The 19,760-nt window shown below is 31.2% G+C and overlaps 2 protein-coding genes across 10 annotated transcripts in view; both read left to right on the top strand.

Moving 5' to 3' along the window:
- The window catches only part of LOC143047565 (anoctamin-2-like), a 74,853-nt gene extending 66,621 nt beyond the window's left edge, over positions 1-8,232 (top strand). For all 9 annotated transcript variants that reach the window (XM_076220653.1, XM_076220652.1, XM_076220649.1 and 6 more), the window contains one exon: positions 485-8,232. In XM_076220653.1, the coding sequence (XP_076076768.1) occupies positions 485-769 (285 nt within the window). In that variant the 3' untranslated portion in view covers positions 770-8,232. The remainder of the gene's footprint in view (positions 1-484) is intronic.
- On the top strand, positions 1,441-15,304 carry LOC143049484 (anoctamin-1-like). The gene is made up of 5 exons (XM_076223100.1): positions 1,441-1,471; positions 4,676-4,803; positions 11,828-11,877; positions 13,462-13,567; positions 14,714-15,304. Exons 1-5 carry the CDS (start codon positions 1,441-1,443, stop codon positions 14,996-14,998), a joined length of 600 nt encoding a protein of 199 aa, XP_076079215.1. The 3' UTR covers positions 14,999-15,304.
- The last annotated feature ends 4,456 nt before the right edge of the window (positions 15,305-19,760 follow it).

Here is a 19,760-nt window from a genome sequence, read left to right as displayed (position 1 = left end):
ATAAAATGCAATCAAAACCCTATGTTACTGACTTGATATCTGAATCTTCCAAGGCTTATCACTACCTTTTAGATACACAAAATATATTGCATTGAATGTAACATTCTATACATCCTATCCATGAACATTTTCAGAAACTTATCACTGTATAAATATATGCTCAGATATTTCTGTCACAAAATAATGCTACGCCTAGCAAGAAATTTACATAACTTTTGCCAGAAGCAAGAATTTAATATCTGTTCTAAAATTATAAATGATGTCATTATAAAGCAATCTTTAAAAATTAGAATTATCTCCCATTGTCCAGAATTGTAGTTGAATGAACTATAACCAATGCTTTATTCAATGCAATATTTATTAATTGTATTACCCACTGATAGATTAAAGCAATCTTTACCAGTCAGTGCTTACAAACTTTAGATTTTAGATGATTGTACAGTAATCAGGTAAAATATAATCTAAACTCGTATATTTTTTTTAGAATGTAATCGTTTTCATCACTGGTTTGATTGCTTGGTTAATCCCAGATGTCCCTGCACAGTTGAAAGTTCAAATCAGAAGAGAGGCTTATATTAGCAATGAGATTATTATAAAGACAGAACTACTCCGCGCTCAAGGAAAGTCTCCCGAGGAAGGAGAAGCAGCCATTGAAGCAATATCTGATGTTGGACCTCAGTATCAGCTTGATGATACAGGAAGTGCTAAATTAAAGTTCAGGAAGTCTCCTGGGAACTCTCCTGAAAGGGAGGAAGAAAATATTGTATAAGATTTGTTTCTGAAATTTTTTCTAAAAGCAGATCTTAAAAATAGCTCACAAAAGATCTGGATTGTTGCGTCGTGAACCCATATATATTTACTAATGAGATTACTTGATATTTAGTTGCAAAAGTTTGATAAAATATGACAGAAAGAGTTATTTTTAGTACTAAAAGTCTTTAAAGATCTACTATATGAACAGAGTAGAGGTTCATAAATATTATTTTGTACTTATTTGTGAAAAATTTAGCTATGCTTTTTGTAATATTTTGTTATTTCTATTTTTGTCATGAATAATGAAATACAAGGCACAGATCTGTTGAAATTCTCATTTTATAATAGCTAGTGATGTAGCAGTTTTCTTTCTTTCTATTCCTAGTATTTGTGATATATTATGATTGTTTTAATAATTCATATATAATAAAATGTACTTGTTTCTTGAAGTATAGGTGCTTTAAGCTACCCAAAATTCTTAGCCATAATGCTGAATTTTTAAGTAAGCATTCATGTGCTTCGTATAAGTTATGTAGTAATATTTTGACAAAATATAAATTTCTTGCCTTTAAGTATAATTTTTTTTTGTACACTCAGGGTCACAAAAATGTTTGTTTGTTGTAGACTTGGCTTCTTATTAACACCATATAATCTGATTGGCAAGAATATTTGAAATATCTTGTCGTAATGTATGGTTGTTGTACACCATTAACTATTGGTAATTTAACCAATTTTAATGCAATTTTTAAGTCTTATTAGAGATTTCCAATAAAATGACTTTACTCGACATAACTGACCTAACTCAACGTATTTCGTTCTATTGCATTGAAGCATGACGGAGGGGAGAATCCACTGCATGAATGTTTTGCTCTTTTAACACGCATTTTTTGCTGGAATATACAAGATGTAAAAATCAACCCAACTATTTTTTTTAATCTTTGAATATTTTGTCATTAAACTTTGAAAGATTTTATTAAAACAAATATTATAATGGATTAAGTAAGTTAGCAACTTCTAATCAAACACACCCATCATTTCTTGTCATTTCACTTGACCCATATTTTAGTAATTCTCAAATTATGAATTTAAAAAAATACAAAGTTAACATTTAGCATGAAAATATTAAAACAATGAATTCCAAAGCGAGAAGGTTGTCTATTTGTTTTTGTTTTTACAAGTTTTAAGTTTAAAGTAGATTCCAACACACCCGAATGAAAAAGGTGTACTCGACTATTTTTTCAATATAATTTTCTATAATTTTATTAAAGATAATTTGATGTTGGCAGAAATTCATATCATTGATATATTTATCAAATGGTACTTTTCCGTCTTTACCTATACTAATGTATGGGACGAGGTTTTTGTCCTTGTATACCTAAACGGGCATTAGAGGATACAGGGGTAGAGGGCATACTCCCCCCTTTTGATCGCTAAATAATTTTGAAAGTCTCATGTTTTCCACAATATCTATACAAATTGTTACCGTATAATTGTCAGCATAAATCCAATTATCGGGAACTACACCCTCTTTCAAATATCTTGGATTCGGCCATATTCACAAATTGTGCTGCACGAAAAAAAAACTTAAATCATTGTCATTTGACTTTGATAAATACTTTATAAAAACAACATTGTCTGAACATTAGACATCTCGCATGAGATTTAAAAGTTTAAGACTACATTCTGAATTTTATTTTTTCCGTGATTTAGTATCTCACTTAACACAGAAATGTGATACTGACATGTAGTGTTGCTTTTTTAGACTATATCTATGTGTATGAATTTCTAATACTTCATTGGTGATATGTACCAAAAACAATGCGACAACTTTTCACAAGATACCAAATAACACAGAAATTTTAACCACTATAGGCCACCGTACGGCTTTCAACAATGAGCAAAGCCCATACCTCATAGTCAGCTATAAGACGGCACAAAAAGAAAAATGTAAAACAACTAAAACGAGAAAACTAACGGCCAAATTAATGTTAAAATATGAACGAAAAAGCAACAACAAATGATAAGCACTGTATCACAGGCTCCTGACGTTGGACAGGCACATCCATACTAGGACAATGATGTAACAGTACGACATAATTGTTCAATATTATAAACTGGATAATTATTCTCTATTCATAAGTTGTAGTTGTTTTAAGATAGTGTTCAGCAGCTATGGTTAATATCAGATCGGTACATGGAGTTTATTTTGGAAATACTATAAATTGCTGTTTTGATGCTTCGTTTCAATCTCACGAGTCAATTCCTTTCTTACTGTTTTAATTGTCACATGATCATTTGATAAACATACTTCAATGATTTTTATTGGCTTTAACTTGGAAATTTATATGTAGCATCGATATGCATGCGTAAAATAAGTTCTCGACATAAATTGCCTAATATATCAGATAAGAATTAAGCCTCAAGTTATATTACTAACGACGAAGAAGCCTCAAGCATGTATTCTACAAGTAAACCAATACCTGCTCTTATTCATGAATGCATCATGCTTGGTGAAGAAGCCGAAAAATACATTCTCAAAGTCATTCGTTCAGGGGGTCCAACAAAATAATTGAACCCTCATCGAGGCTAGCCTGCTACCAGTCAATCCCATGTACATTGTACTAGTATATAATTATGAATATAAAGTGTTTTTTAGTCACTGGTTATCTGTCGCAGATTTGTCACTTTTATACATATTCCTCCAAAGCGAGACAAAAATTGAAATTAAAATGTTTCGTTAACTCAATCAGTATATGTGATAGCTTACAAATCCACTTCTAATTGGATAAGTAAAAGTTAAAGAAAATTCCCGTAAAGACTGAAGTGACATTATTGTTGTCTCAAAAGTGTAACAAGTATGTAAATAGCATTCCCATCCTCTTTAAATCAGAGATACTTGGGGACAGGATTTTTTAGCCAATTACTATGTACTATTAACTGATAGTTTACTATCCACAGTGACCAATGTTTATATGCATATTATTCATCAGTTGCGAATCAAGTACACCTTCCAAATTACAATCTATGTAATGATTTGGTGTACACATTTATTTACATACATGTACATTATTATCAATTAAAATCTTTTCTTTTTTTTAATGTTCGTTGACTTTCATTTGAAAGAAAAGTGTATGTCAACTAGTTAAATTCAAAGACGTACGAGACCTGTTTTTTTTTAGTATACTCATCCCGTTGTCGTACATTTTCCCAGTTGAAAAAAAATCGGAGATTGTAAACTAAGGAGATTAACTACAGAAGACGAGAACGTTTGAAATGATGCTGAATAAAGTATGATGCAATCCCAGTTATCAACTTTAACTGAGACATATTCTAATTAACACTTTCAGTTCATTTTTTATGAAATTGCAAAAAAACAAACTTATTTAATATTAAATACCCACGGAAATAAGATATTACAAAACATTATAAAAAAACAAAAATAAGAAGGGACACCATGATAAGTTACGACAAACAAGAGCAATACAAATATCAAATAATAAAAGGTTCATTAATTTTTGCAAAGTATATCGGAAAAAACAAAGTCATGGTCATGAGAAGCAGGAAAGACAACTCAAATGAATCGTATGATAGGTAAAGATACGTATATATACGTGGTCTTATGATAGTGAAGTATTGGCGGGAATCTCAATAGTCACGTGATATATAAAAATCATAATTTCTTTCTTTTTCATCATCTTAGAAATACTTGATATTGATAAAATTTCTTATGAATGGGTTTTATAATTGAGGAATACTTAGTTAAAACTTGAGTGACGCGTTTAACAAAATTAATTGGTTAGCAATAACCGGTCCCGTTACGTGCGTACGTCGAGTTAGGTACGTATGTCATTTTATTGGAAATCTCTATTATAACTTATTTCAGAAATTGTTATTTTTTTAATTGAAAAATGTTGATATTCAGATTACTTTGAAAAGATACAGATTGAGTCAGTTAAGGACTATTCTATTAAAGTGAATGGGGGAGGGAAGGAAGGGAAAATGGGTCATGGATCATGGACCATTTTTTGTTTACAAAATTGCTCAAGTCAAGTATGTTGGTTATAAAGGGATTCATTAAGTTTCTTTCTACCCTCAATTTTAATGGAATAGGCTTAAGTGTTATATTGGATCGCCAAAGTTCCACCTGAGCAGTTTCAATTTCTGCATCTAACATAATTATTGATATCTTGGTACAGAAAATGTACCACAATTGAAATGGGCATTACATATGTGCTTTGTTATTTTTGTGTTGAAAGTTTCTCAGCCTCTTAATGATGCTGTAACATAGGAGTTTCACAATGGAACAGTTCTTTCAAATTTCTTATGTTATAATAAGAAATGATTTGGTTGATAAAATCTAGACAGCAAGAGAGTCAACAGAAATAATGCAATTAAAATAGATTTAAGGTTAACATCATGATAAAGGTTGAACATTTAATTTGAACAAATTGAATTGATTTAAAGGTTGTATAAGTGGAAATGTTGTCAGATTTTTGTTCATGTTTTTATAGAGAATTTATTTCTATGTATATATATATTTTTTTCAGATATTATTTATAGAGTAGGTTTCTCTTTTTATATTTTAGATTAAATAGTCTTCTCGAAAACATTGACATAGAAATCAGGCTAACATAATTTTTTAGTGAATTTTCAATTAATAGCTTGTGGAAAATGTTAACGCCCAGAAAAGAGTTTTGGTCTGGGCCTTAGGGATTAGGGTTCATCCTGAAGCTGCTTATACCTGTATATATGCAATTTTCAAGGCAAATCATTTTAAAAATTTCATACAGCAAAGGTTGTCATTTGTTTTCAAATTATTGACTCATTTAAATTTTGTCGTTTTAATAATATAAGCATAAATACTCTAGCAAAAGCGATTTTTACTGTTAAAGACGTGTATACTCAAACCATGTTGCACATCTGAATTGGTGTATTTGTTTGTTTATGAATATATAGCTTTAGCAATGTAGTATTTGTTTATAAGTGAAGTACTAGTTTGTATTTCTCTTATTTCTTTTTATGTATAAATTTGTCCTTGTCTTTTTGTCAGTATTAGAGAAATTTTATTTGCTATTTTGCTTTTAGTTTAGATAATGACCATTTTCATTGCAATTAGAAATGGGTAGCCTCTAGAACTGATACTTTTAAAAATGAGAAAAAATACATAATATTAGTGTATTTTTTTGGTTGTTCTTGAAATTGATTCAGTTTTATGTATGCAACTCTTATAGAATTGTTCCTTAGTATGCAATGCAATTTGTTGTACATATTTTATTTTTATTTAGATTAATGCATAAGTGCCCCAATTATTAAACCTTTTTGAAAGTCTTCATTCTTGACATATAACTTGAATAATTGCCTTGGAGCCTCACACTGAGTGTCTTTTCATATTACATGTTATTTATATCTGTTTCCAGGCAAAGGACTATTAGGTATTAGACAGTCATTGAGTGTGCTGGTTTATTTCCCCTTGGTACAAAATAGCATTTATAAAATACCACAACTTTTCCAGTATATATATCCATTCATATTTTTTTTTTATGTCTTTAAGTCTTTTCAGCTCATTTCTGCAGATCTTGATTTTAGATTATTTTAAACTTTATTGTTGAAAGAAATTGGGTAGCACATGCAAAGTTTCTGTTGTAAAACAAGAAACAAAAATTACCCTAATGCTGGGACTTAGCACATTCTACAACATATTGGATGAATTAATATGTCAAATAATTTTTGCATATGACCATGAAGATACTCATATTTCTACTCATAGGATGAAGTGTTCAAAACAGGTGTAGATATAACCAAATGTCATTCGGCCTTTGTATCACATTTTACATAGGCATTTAAAATATTTATAAAAGTTTAAGTACTTCTTAAAGGTATGATTGTTATGCATTTGTAATACTAATAATTGAGAGATAAATCATTAAGACATTGAGTTTTAAGATATAAATTTACTAATTTTTTCCATTGAAAATGTATTTTGGTGTGGATTTTATACATCAGAAATTATTGATTTATCATGACATTTTATTCATGTTTTTGTATATTTTGTTTTGTAAACAATCTTAACATTGCAGATGAACCACTTATGACAAATTGAATTTAAAGTTGTGTAGATATGAACAAAATTATTGTGTATATGAAATAAACATTTTATCGAATGGTCTTTTCTGAATTTTAGATTTTGTACATGCTGTATTTATTTTTTACATTTAAAAGGTTGAAAATTTATCTTTCTATTTAATAATGTATACTTGTAAATTTTTAAAAAGTCTAATAGTTTTTATAATTGTAATTAATATCATTTCTTATTATACTTTAAATGTGTTACCAATTTTTTTGCAACTGGTCATCAAGAAGTTGTTTAAAAAAAAAATGTCAAACATTTAAAAAGAGATTTAATATGTGGAACTAGGATAAGTTTTATTTGAGATCACCTGGAGGCAGTTTTTTCATCTGGGCAATATTACTTTTGACAATCAACAACCTATATACAATTAAGCTTACCAGTTGCACAGATATTGGTTAATACATATACTTGTTTGGTTATAAAAAATCTTATTATATGATAATAGTTTACACCATTAAAACCATATATATTTTAATGTGCAATATCCTTTGTAGGACCAAATTAAATGTATATCTGTTAACAAATCTTTATATATTTTTATTTCTCATATCTGATCGCCATTATAAGTGCCTATATTAACCTGTTGTGGTAATCATGCTAATGGTGAACTATGCATGTTATTTCTCAGTTCTTCTGTTAATGGAAAACTTGACATGGTTTTTCTCAGTTTTTTTAAGCTTATGACTGATAAAATGGTCTTTTCAGACTGCCGCAGAACTTTAATAAGAAGTTTAGACTAGAATAATTTTTAAGATCAAAATTGTTCGGGCAGGGTTTGTAAAATAATGAGTAAAAGTAAAGTAACAAAAATACCCAAATCTGAATCAATAACTATCCTATGAGTAAATATTTCCAGTTGGTCTTTTTAAACAGTTTACCATCAATGTCAACCAAACATACATTTTTGTTTTGGCCCACTGGTTTCATTTTGTTTAGAATTTTTCAAATCTATATATAGATTTCTCAAGTTGCTTTGAAAATGCTATAATAATGTAAATTTCATGGAAATTTTTAACAGATATTTTTACTAAAATTTACCATGCATATTTTTATCGTAAATGAACATATATCGGAAAACTTCTGACAATACTCTCTTAGTGTGAAAATATCTGAACTATGACTGTTAAAACTACTAAGTTGGCATTACCTCACAATTACGTCTTTTTGTCTGATATTTTTTTATAAATGCCATACATTTTTTCAAACTTTCACCTTCTTACCTACTCAAATTTTGAAAGCATACATTTATTACTCATGTCTGGTATTTCAAGCTGTATTGATATTTATAGTTTAATATGTATTTATGAAACTGCATTTTACCCTGCAAATAAAAAAGATACCTCATTCTAGTCAGTGGTTTTTGTCAAGCCTGCAACTTTTGTCACACTAAGCTGAAAAAAGGAATAGTGATCCAGAGGCAGTGATAACTAAATACTTAAAAAGCTTGACATTTTATAAGGTAGAAGACCGTCATATTTTGTATATAGAGGCCTTATGTTATGATGTTTTTGTCTTTAATATTTCAACTGTCCTTGACCTCATTTTCATGGTTCAGTTATTGTTAAACAGTTATTGCATGAGTAACATGACAGATGTCACTAGTGAAGCAGGACTTGCTTACCTTTCATTTGATAGATCTCAACGGTTCCCCTAATACTTCTAGCCAATGTGGAATAGTACACACAGTAATACGTACAGTAAAAATCAGTTAAAAAGAAGTCCAAGTCAAATGTTAGAACTAGGTAACAAAATAATCTAAGCATGACAATGACCAATATAAATTAACAAAAAGTAAAATAATAAAAATACCTAACTCTGATGAAAATTCTAAGGTCCCTAAGCAAATTGCAAATTCAAAAGCTAAAACACATAAAAAAAATGGATAACAACTGTAATATTCCTGACTTTGTACAGGCATTTTCATATGTAGAAAATGTGGATATAACCTGAATTAATAGCTAGATCAACCCCTCACTTGTATAAGAGTCGCATACAATTCCATTATATTGACCACAATGTGTGAACAAAAACAGACAACAGGTAAAAATGTCAAATATAGGGGTACACAAGTCAACATTGTGTAATAATCTTAATCACTATTAAAAAAATGCACAAAGAAAAAGCACATTAGAAAAAACACATTAGAAAAAAAAATACAAGAATTCAAATTTACCATAGCACAATTATGGATGTATAAGTCCCTAGCCACCTCTAATGGATATTACAAAAAATAAACAATAAAAGTAAAAATTTACGAAGACAAAATGAAAGAATGCTATAACACGTTATTCAGATGATAAACAACGTCAGTACCTAGAATCTAAACATCAAGACCATCGTGTATTATTTGTGATGTTAATTTGGAATATTTACTAACTGGTCTTGGTATTTTTCGATGAACTTTTCAGAAAAGTTTGCAGTTACTGCAGTGAATGCAGACCTAAATCAAACGGATCCAAAGATTATGAGTTCATCATCTGAAATCAAGAACAATCCCTCCCTTTAGGGGTTTAGTATCGTGCTATCATAAATTATACGAGAAGAACATGCTCGTATCATGCAGACATACTACAAGACTTTAGATACGTCTAGTAAGACAGAACATCAACAATAAACCAAATGGGACAATACCCCTAATGCGCCTTGAAATGAGGAACACAAAAGTCACGTGTAAACCAAATATCTCTGTGTAGTGATATCTGACACATTTCTATGATAAACAAATGACTGAGCTGAACCATTAGTGTTAATTTAGAAAGTAAGGGAACACAGAATAAATGTGTAAAAACAATGGAGCTATTAAATGTGTTCAAAGTATTAAAATTTCAAAGAACTTATTGTGTTAAAAATGGGATTTTTTACCATGAGGAGCCACATCGCAAAATGATACTCGGGGTTTGCTAAATTACGGAAAAATGAATCACACTTCGTACCCCGAAAATTTAACCACATATGTAAAAATGTCTCAGCTTCGAAACAAGCCATCATACATATACAAGTTTACGATATGGGCTGAGCAACAGAAGAAAACGTTACCATTACGGCCTATGGAGAAACAATTGCGCATATTGCCCCAAATGCACAGGTACAAGATAATCAATGGCTGAACAAGCTGACCAAATTATAATCTGAACAGTCCGTCCGAGATATCTCTTTAAAAGGGGGACACAAGATACCAGAGCGACAGTCAAACTCATTAATCGAAAATAAACTGACAACGTCATGGTTAAAAATGAAAAAAGACAAACAGACAAACAATAGGACACATGACACAACATAGACAACTAGAGAATAAGCAACATGAACCCCATCAAAAACTAGGGGTGATCTCAGGTGCTCCGGAAGGGTAAGCTGTTCCACAAACGTGACTTTAATTTAGAAAGCATGTTGTTTGATTCAATCTTTGAGGATACTTACTTCTAGAAAGCCAAAAGCGGTATATACATATGTCACAAACAGTAGTCAAAGTTGATTTAATACAGAACTTTAAAAGCAAATTAACTGACCACTATACATGATGACCATCTGTCAAAAGTATGAGCTTCCCTTCAGCAAAAATATGTACGCACATAATCACTTTCTAGAATAACAATAGATTTTTCGTTGAGTTAAACCAGAGACATTTGTTATTTTAAAATTACTGTCCATTTGTATATGAACATTATATTGAACTGTAAAGATATATTATAATCACTGCATATAGTGTTACACTACTGATTTTGGAATAATTATGTGTAAAAAAAAAAAATACACATAATTATTCCAAAATCAGTAGTGTAACACTATATGCAGTGTGTAATTATGTGTATTTCCGATGCAAAGACCCTATGGGTTAATACATTTTGATTTTAAAGTTTTTTTAAACACTTAAGTGTTTATTTCAATTGATTCGATTAGTTTATGTGAAAGATTTTAACTAATTTAGTCATTAAAAACGCTCTGATTCAAGCTTAAATATGAAAAATCTATCAAATATGCCAAAAAACGTCATTTTTCAGATGGTTTTTGTCAAAAATGAATGTGGCCGCATCCGTGTTCATCCTCAACCTTTATATATGTTTTGTATTATCATCAAATACAACTTATATTTCAATATTATGAATGAACACGAATGCGGCCACTTTCATTCTAGACAGAAACCGTCTAAAAAATGACCAAAATGGTAAAATTTTGAAGATTTCAGTAATTTATCATGACTTAATGATGCTAAAACGCGATATTTGTGCAATGTATCGTCAAGAACAGCTCATATTTATGTAGCAGAAGCATTTTACTTTCCAAAATATAGCTTAAAGATTACATTTTCACAATTTTCTAAAACTGCTATATTTTGGGGCAAAAAAAGGGGTCTTAGTGAACCTACTCCTTTAGTATATACGCCAGACGCGCGTTTCCTCTACAAAAGACATCAGTGACGCTCGAATCCAAAAAAGTTAAAAAGGCCAAATAAAGTACGAAGTTGAAGAGCATTGAGAACCAAAATTCCTAAAAGTTTTGCCATATACAGCTAAGGTGATCTATGCCTGAGGTAGAAAAGCCTTAGTATTTCAAAAATTTCAAAAATTTGTAAACAGTAAATTTATAAATATAACCAAATCAATGACAACTCATGTCAGCACAAAAAGTGCTGACTACTGGGCTTGTGATACCTTCGGGGAAATAAATCTCCATCAAAAGTGGTGTTAAAACACCAACAATCAATCAATCCTGCAGATTGTAAGCTTGTGTACCAATTTGTTAAAAATCTGATTAAATTGTTAATATAGTGAAAGGCAGGTTTAGTGTCTCTAATGATATGCCATATGTATTTTCCAGGCCTTTATAATTGCTCTGACATCAGATTATATACCTAGAATGGTATATCTGAATTCCTACAGTAAAGATGATAGCCTGAAGGGATACCTCAATCATACAATGTAATATTTCAACACATCTGATTTTGAGGGAGACCATAGGCCTACGTATGCTGGAAGTGAAGACATACAGATTTGCAGGTATTGTCTTGAATTTATCCAATAAAAGAAAAAGTTTACTGAAAATGGAAATGGGGAATGTGTCAAAGAGACAACAACTCGACCAAAGAGCAGAAAACAGCCAAAGACCACCAATTGGTCTTCAATGCAGCGAGAAACTCCTGCACCCAAAGGCGTGCTTCAGCTGGCCCCTAAACAAAAATGTGTACCAGTTCAGTGATTATGGAGGTCATACTAAACTAACAGTTTACTGATAATTGTTATATAAAAATATTTTTTTCTCATCAGTTGCAGGTCGCCCTTCAGTGTAGGACTAATCTTTCTGTCTTTTGATATTTTCTTCACTAATACTTTACATTTTAGAAGTAATAAAATTTTTAAAGTAACAAATCTTATACTATGACATATAAATACTAAAAAAAAACATTAAATAGAGCTAAATAAAATTAGAATTTCTGAAAATACCAACCTGCAGAGGTATATCCTAATTTTCATGCAACTATTGTATCTGATATTGAAGACTGAACACTGTTGCAAAAGAATTCTGGTTAATGAAAAGCTTTTTTTTTTCATAAATGATTTAGCATCTCATGAAATGATACACTTTCTCTAGATACTATGACAAGTTGGAAAGGAACACATTATCATCATTATCAGGTTAGGTATACTACCCTACTTTTAGAGGAGACTAGTCCGACATATAACCAATTTTCTGTCTGTAGGACTAGATTACTCGGAAAGGAGGGTAGTATAGTTAACCTCATAATGACTTCACAGTTCAGCTAACAAGCAAGCTAGCCAAATATATCAACTTACCTACACAATCGATGCATTTTGTTGTAAGCTTTGAGTGTATTAAAACCCAGAATGCATTAGCTTATGATTCAATGAATATTAAGGACTGCATTTACCCCAAAATAGTTGTTCATTTTTGTCTGCTTCATATTTGTTATATTGATATCTTGTTGATGCTTTCCCCCTGTTTTTCATCTTACTAAAGTCGACACCCTGAGTACACATTTGAATGCCTTGACATTTTTGATGATACATTTTATATTAAGAGCATACCATACAGTTTCAATCCCATAATGATGTTTTTACAAAAATTTGCAAACAAGCTATTTTTCACCTATGCAATTAAAAAATATAACAAAGAAATATACCTTCATGTGCTACTTTAAGAGATAAGTTGGTTGAAATTTCGTGCTTTTTTTTACATTTCTGTCCTTTGGATACCCACACCTAACTTTTGTTTATTTCAACAAATAGATACTTGTAATACAAGCAGATTTCTGTAAAAATAATATGCAAATCTTCTTTACATAAATATGCTTGTGATATGCATAGTATTTCTTTGAAAATTATTAATTTTTAACAAAGTTTCAGGATTATAGGAAAAAACAGCATGTTTTGTGGTATATTTGTCAAAGTAAAAGAAATTCATCTCTTCTCGATATGTCACAGTTTGACGTCGGGGGGAAAATAACATTTGACGCTGACAAATCATTAACTTTCATGTAACTATCATATGCCCTTAAATGAGTGGACATGAATATTGTAAAAAGATTTTTTTCCTCAATATTTAATATTTTCTTCTATTTACAGATACCGAGATTTTAGAAACCCACCATGGTCAGAGAATGCCTATGAATTTTCACAATTATACTGGCATATACTGGCTGCTAGATTTGTATTTGTTGTAGTATTTCAGGTAAGGTTACAAAAAAGTTTATATACCACATCTTCTTATATCTTTTATTTTAAGGGAGCTACCATTTGATTTTAGGGGGGGGGGCTACCATTTAATTTGAAAAAAGGCAGGGTAGGAGTTTTGATTAAAATAAAAAGGCTGGATGAGTAACTTAGCAAAAAAGAAAAAAGAAAGGAGGATGAGCAACTTGGCAAAAAAAAGTAGGACAGAATAGAGGGACAAATAAAAAAGCAGGACAGAATAGAGGGATAAATAAAAAAGCAGGACAGAATAGAGGGATAAATAAAAAGGCAGGACAGAAATTACAACTTAAAAAAATTTAGGACCACATTTGTCTTTTAAGTCCCTATCCATACTGTATAGTCCATTAGAAAAGGCCTAAACTTGACAAAATGTGAAATGACAAAAACAATTGCCTGATTTGTAATAAAACCACACCCAATGATCCTGACTTGGGAACAGGGGAATGTAGTTTAAACATGTTTGTGAGCACTACATCAGAACCTAGCTATGGACAGGTGTGTGACAGTACAAACTAAGAACAAAATGTTAATACCAGTCGACTTTTTATAGCCAATAAAACTGTCAAGGACCAACTGCCATTCCTAAGCTCTAACAAGCAAACAATCTTTAAATTTCAAATATTTTTGGGTAAAGATTGCATGAAATGCAATCAAAACCCTATGTTACTGACTTGATATCTGAATCTTCAAAGGCTTATCACTACCTTTTTACACAAAATATAGTGCATTGATCATAACATTCTATACATCCTATCCATGAACATTTTCAGAAACTTATCACTGTATAAATATATGGTCAGATATTCCTGTCACAAAATAATGCTACGCCTAGCAAGAAATTTACATAACTTTTGCAAGAAGCAAAAATCTAATATCTGTTCTAAAATTATAAAAAAATGATGTCATTATTAAAGCAATCTTTAAAAATTAGAAATATCTCCCATTGTCCAGAATTGTAGTTGAATGAACTATAACCAATGCTTTATTCAATGCAATATTTATTAATTGTATTACCCACTGATAAATTAAAGCAATCTTTACCAGTCAGTGCTTACAATCTTGATTTTAGATGATTGTACAGTGATCAGGTTAAATATAATCTAAACTTGTATATTTTTTTTAGAATGTAATCGTTTTCATCACTGGTTTGATTGCTTGGTTAATCCCAGATGTCCCTGCACAGTTGAAAGTTCAAATCAGAAGAGAGGCTTATATTAGCAATGAGATTATTATAAAGACAGAACTACTCCGCGCTCAAGGAAAGTCTCCCGAGGAAGGAGAAGCAGCCATTGAAGCAATATCTGATGTTGGACCTCAGTATCAGCTTGATGATACAGGAAGTGCTAAATTAATGTTCAGGAAGTCTCCTGGGAACTCTCCTGAAAGGGAGGAAGAAAATATTGTATAAGATTTGTTTCTGAAATTTTTTCCAAAAGCAGATCTTAAAAAATAGCTCACAAAAGATCTGGATTGTTGAGTCGTGAACCCATATATATTTACTAATGAGATTACCTGATATTTAGTTGCAAAAGTTTGATAAAATATGACAGAAAGAGTTATTTTTAGTACTAAAAGTCTTTAAAGATCTACTATATGAACAGAGTATAGGTTCATAAATATTATTTTTTACTTATTTGTGAAAAATTTAGCTATGCTTTTTGTAATATTTTGTTATTTCTATTTTTGTCATGAATAATGAAATACAAGGCACAGATCTGTTGAAATTCTCATTTTATAATAGCTAGTGATGTAGCAGTTTCTTTCTTTCCATTCCTAGTTTTTGTGATATATTCTGATTGTTTTAATAATTCATATATAAAAAAATGTACTTGTTTCTTGAAGTATAGGTGCTTTAAGCTACCCAAAATTCTTAGCCATAATGCTGATTTTTTAAGTGAGCATTCATGTGCTTCGTATAAGTTATGTAGTAATATTTTGACAAAATATAAATTTCTTTTTGTGCCCCACCTACGATAGTAGAGGGGCATTATGTTTTCTGGTATGTGCTTCCGTTCGTCCGTGCGTCCGTTTGTGCGTCCGTCCGTCTGTCCTTTCGCTTCAGGTTAAAGTTTTTGGTCAAGGTAGTTTTTGAAGAAGTTGAAGTCCAATCAACTTGAAACTTAGTACACATGTTCCCCATGATATGATCTTTCTAATTTTAATTCCAAATTATAGTTTTGACCCCAATTTCATGGTCCACTGAACATAAAAAATGATAGTGTGAAGTTCAGGTTAAAGTTTTTGGTCAAGGTAGTTTTTGATGAAGTTAAAGTTACATCAACTTGAAACTTAGTACACATGTTCCCTATGATATGATCTTTCTAATTATAATTCCAAATTATAATTTTGACCCCAATTTCACGGTCCACTGAACATAGAAAATGATAGTGCGAGTGGGGCATCCGTGTACTATGGACACATTCTTGTTATAACTTATTTCAGAAATTGTTATTTTTCTTTTAATTGAATCAAAAGTGAAAATCGCATCTATTTGATGAACTAATTTCTTCATAAACTGTACATGCATTATTTCTGTATTATTTGATAACCAATCACATTCACGTTGCATGTTTGCATGATAATGGGTTATGTATTAGTTACCTTGGGCGATGCAACATGTGAGGTCTGCGCGATCACGTGACATTATTATTTGTAAACAAACATGCTCCCCGTGTAACACGTGTGAATTATCCTTTCAAAGTGTTATGAATCTTTCAATCACTATTTTATGATATATTTTTCTGTTTGTTTTTAGGTTTGCATATCAGTAGTCAAAGTGAATTAGACATAGTTCTGAGTAGTGTGTGTGTGTTTTTTAGAATTAGAAGGTAAGTCTACATAACTTCATAAGTGACATTATTTAACTGAAGTCTGAAAAGATGACTCAACTTTCCCTCTAATTCTACCTCTATTTTTGAAACCTGCATACCAAATTAAAGGGCATTTGCACCCCTTGAACACTATTTGGCCCCTTCCCTGTCATTTCCCTTTAAATTTGCTCAAAAGTCATACTTTCAGTCCATTTACAGTAACAGCTGATTTGTGATTTTACCATCTATACTGCAATTTTCATATTGTACCACATGTATATATAAAAATATTAATTTTCGCGAACCATTTAGGTCACGGAAATTCCTAAATATGGCATCAGTGAGGAGAGTTGTACAAATAATGAGAATACACAGAACCCCCATCCAAATCATCTTTAGCTAAAAGTATTCATCTTTTTCTATTTCATATGTACTAACAATATTCCATTTTCTATAATTTCGCTTAAAATGTGCCAAATTCTGAGTAAAAATAGGTCGAATGCCCCAAAATAAACATTCCCTGATTGGTTGAAGAACTGTGGCGTCGATGTAAAGCATAGCAAGCCTCCATGTAAAGCACACGCTTCACAGGAATAAGGAGAGTTTTACAAATAATGTGTATACATAGACGCTCAATCCAATGTATGTATTGCTGAAAATAATCAATTGTTCATTTATTTTCTGTTTTGATTCTGCTAACATTCCAATTTTCTCTATAATTTCGATTTAAATATGTGAAACCCCGCAATAAAAATAGATGGCCTCAATCATGTCAATTGTAAAGGCAACCGCTAAAATTTTCCGTTAAAATGTTAACATCTTGAACTTTGACCCTGGGTTCAAAGGTATTAATTAATAAACCGATCCACAAATAGAGATCTCCTTGCGCTCAAATGTAATCCTTAGTGAAGTATACAGGCAACTTCGTTTACAGAAATATATACACACTTTATCAGTAATATCATCACCATCATCAAAATTACTTATCGTTATCATTGTGAAATTTTACTCACGTAAGGTTTATAAATATATATAGAGAGTAATTTTGGTAAGTATGGCTTATTAATTATAAGGTTCTGGAGATGTGCGTCTATAGACATTTTTGACGGTCAGTTTAATCCCATTTATCTCCATATTATCCCCGATGACAGAAATGTCAACCCGACCTATTCGTGTCAAAATCTATTTGATGAACTAATTTCTTCTAAAACTGTACACGCATTAATTCCGTATTATTTGATAACCAATCCCATTCACGTTACATGTTTGCATGATCATGGGTTCTGTATGAGTGAATTGTAGTGTATTGCAAGATCAATGCAAATTGTGACGTCAGTGCGCCTTCACGTGACACAATTATTTGTAAACAAACTGGCTCCTCATGTAACACGTGTCTGGATTGTACATTTAAAGTGCACTATTTTATGTTATTTATGTGTCTGTTTTTAGCTTTGCATATAAGCTGATCAATAGTCGAAGTAAATCAGACTTAGTGTCATTTTTCCTGTTCTGAGTTGCATTTTTTTATAGAATTAAAAGATAAGTCTAAATAAGTCATTATTTAAGAGTGGGATTGGAGTTGTCCTGATCACGAAATCCTAACATAAAAAACATGAAATCCTGAAGTCCCAAATTAAAAAAATATCAAATTCCTACATCCAGATTGAGAAATTTAAAAAAAAAAAGACACACACCGAAAGGGTCAATAGAACATGTGTTTGAATGCATGAAATCTCTAGTCTAAAAATGCCAGTGATAGAAAGATAAACAGATAAGCAACTGTGTAGGGCCAAATATGGGGGGAAAAAAAACCAGTATTAGTACTATTTCGCAGGACTATAGACATGCATAGACAGACCAAGGGGGTGGGGGAAATTAAGTTGATTATATACATGTAGGAAATCATTGAACCATGACGGGAGAGGGCAACCCTCTGGTCAGTCAGAATCCCCCACCCCTTTATGAAAAGTTCTGGATCCGCCACTGAGATTTGCAGGTTTTCTTGGTAAAGATACCTTAAAATATCACCAACTCTGATTGCATGAGCACACAGTTTGATTCATTTTAGCTCATTAGCTGGGCTCACTTGCTAAAAATGTTCATTGCGGTTCACTGTCAAATATTTTATGATAATCATGTGCAGGTAAGCTGATAATTTATACATGTGTGCGAGATAGAATGATAAACAGATAATCAGGTTTTCTTCGTATAGATCCCTTTATATATCCCCCACTCAGGACACAATTTGATTCACATTAGCTCATTAGCTACACTCGCTCGCCATTAAGTTCATTGCGGCTCACTGGCTTATATGAAGAAAAACTGATATGTACATACATGAGGGTGGTAATGCCCTTAAATTTACTGTCAGGTGTCAAACAGTCATTCTCCGCTACCGTTAGCTTCAAATTAGTTTGAATTTAACTCGCTGTGATTAGTGAAAATATTCTGAAGGTGATTTGACAGATTCTCAAATAATTATCATTACTGTTATTTTTGGAAAACATATAGCGTGATTTGTCAAAATTCAGCTGATTTTTTTATCTTCTGAAAATAAGTGTACATTTTATCGTCGTGTCTAAAAATTACCGTTGTTTTCATTTGGCAAGAATACTTCAATAAGGTACCCCATTACTACCCTCATACATGTACATGTACATTTGTATGGTCAGATCATATGTTTTGGTATGTCATTTGAGTTTGTACTTAGCCTTTTCAAATGAAATTGTGACGCCAGAATGCATTCTTAATAGCACAGTAACTGATGAGAAGAGGACACATATGTCAACCAAAATTTTTGCAGCCACGTCAAAATGTGTGAGGACACCCTTTCAAGCTTGCATTCATGTTGTGTGAAAACTGTTTTAGGAAGCTGAAAAATACCAACAATAGAACAATAAATAGATAATCGGTATTGAAAAATATCAATGCGTTGAAAAGCCAATGATCTACATACATGTACAAATGTATATACATAAATATGTCAGCCATAAAATACAACTGATTTAATTTACACCACACCTGTTGGAAAAAACCTTTATGTTTTTTACTCTCTATAACTTATCTCATTCTACAATGTAGTCCATTCAACTGACAGAATAGGTGTAAATTTCATGAATTCTTTAATATCATGATTAATCATGGACTATTCTCTATATGTTGTTTTTTTCTATGGTCGGGTTGTTGTCTCTTTGATACATTAACCATTTCCATTCTCAATTTTATCTATAGCAATTGTATCTGTTAGCCATTTAGGGGTCTTTTGCATTTAAAGTTAAGTTTTAGTGGGTTTATTTTGCAAAAAAGAACTCAATTTCCAGATCACAGTTAACATCTTTTTTTTATTTTGCTGTGTCAAAA

This window comes from Mytilus galloprovincialis, chromosome 10 (genome assembly GCF_965363235.1).
Source record: "Mytilus galloprovincialis chromosome 10, xbMytGall1.hap1.1, whole genome shotgun sequence".
In the NCBI taxonomy this organism is placed as follows: domain Eukaryota; kingdom Metazoa; phylum Mollusca; class Bivalvia; order Mytilida; family Mytilidae; genus Mytilus; species Mytilus galloprovincialis.
The sequence above is the reverse complement of the archived record's forward strand: the minus strand, read 5'-3'. Positions and strand labels throughout refer to the sequence as shown.

Coding starts and splice junctions, on each gene's coding strand:
- LOC143049484 (XM_076223100.1), top strand. CDS start 1,441: ATGTATGGTTGTTGTACACCATTAACTATTG. Junction 4,804..11,827: donor TACAAAATTGCTCAAGTCAA/GTATGTTGGTTA, acceptor TCTGATTTTGAG/GGAGACCATAGGCCTACGTA. Junction 13,568..14,713: donor TATTTGTTGTAGTATTTCAG/GTAAGGTTACAA, acceptor TATTTTTTTTAG/AATGTAATCGTTTTCATCAC.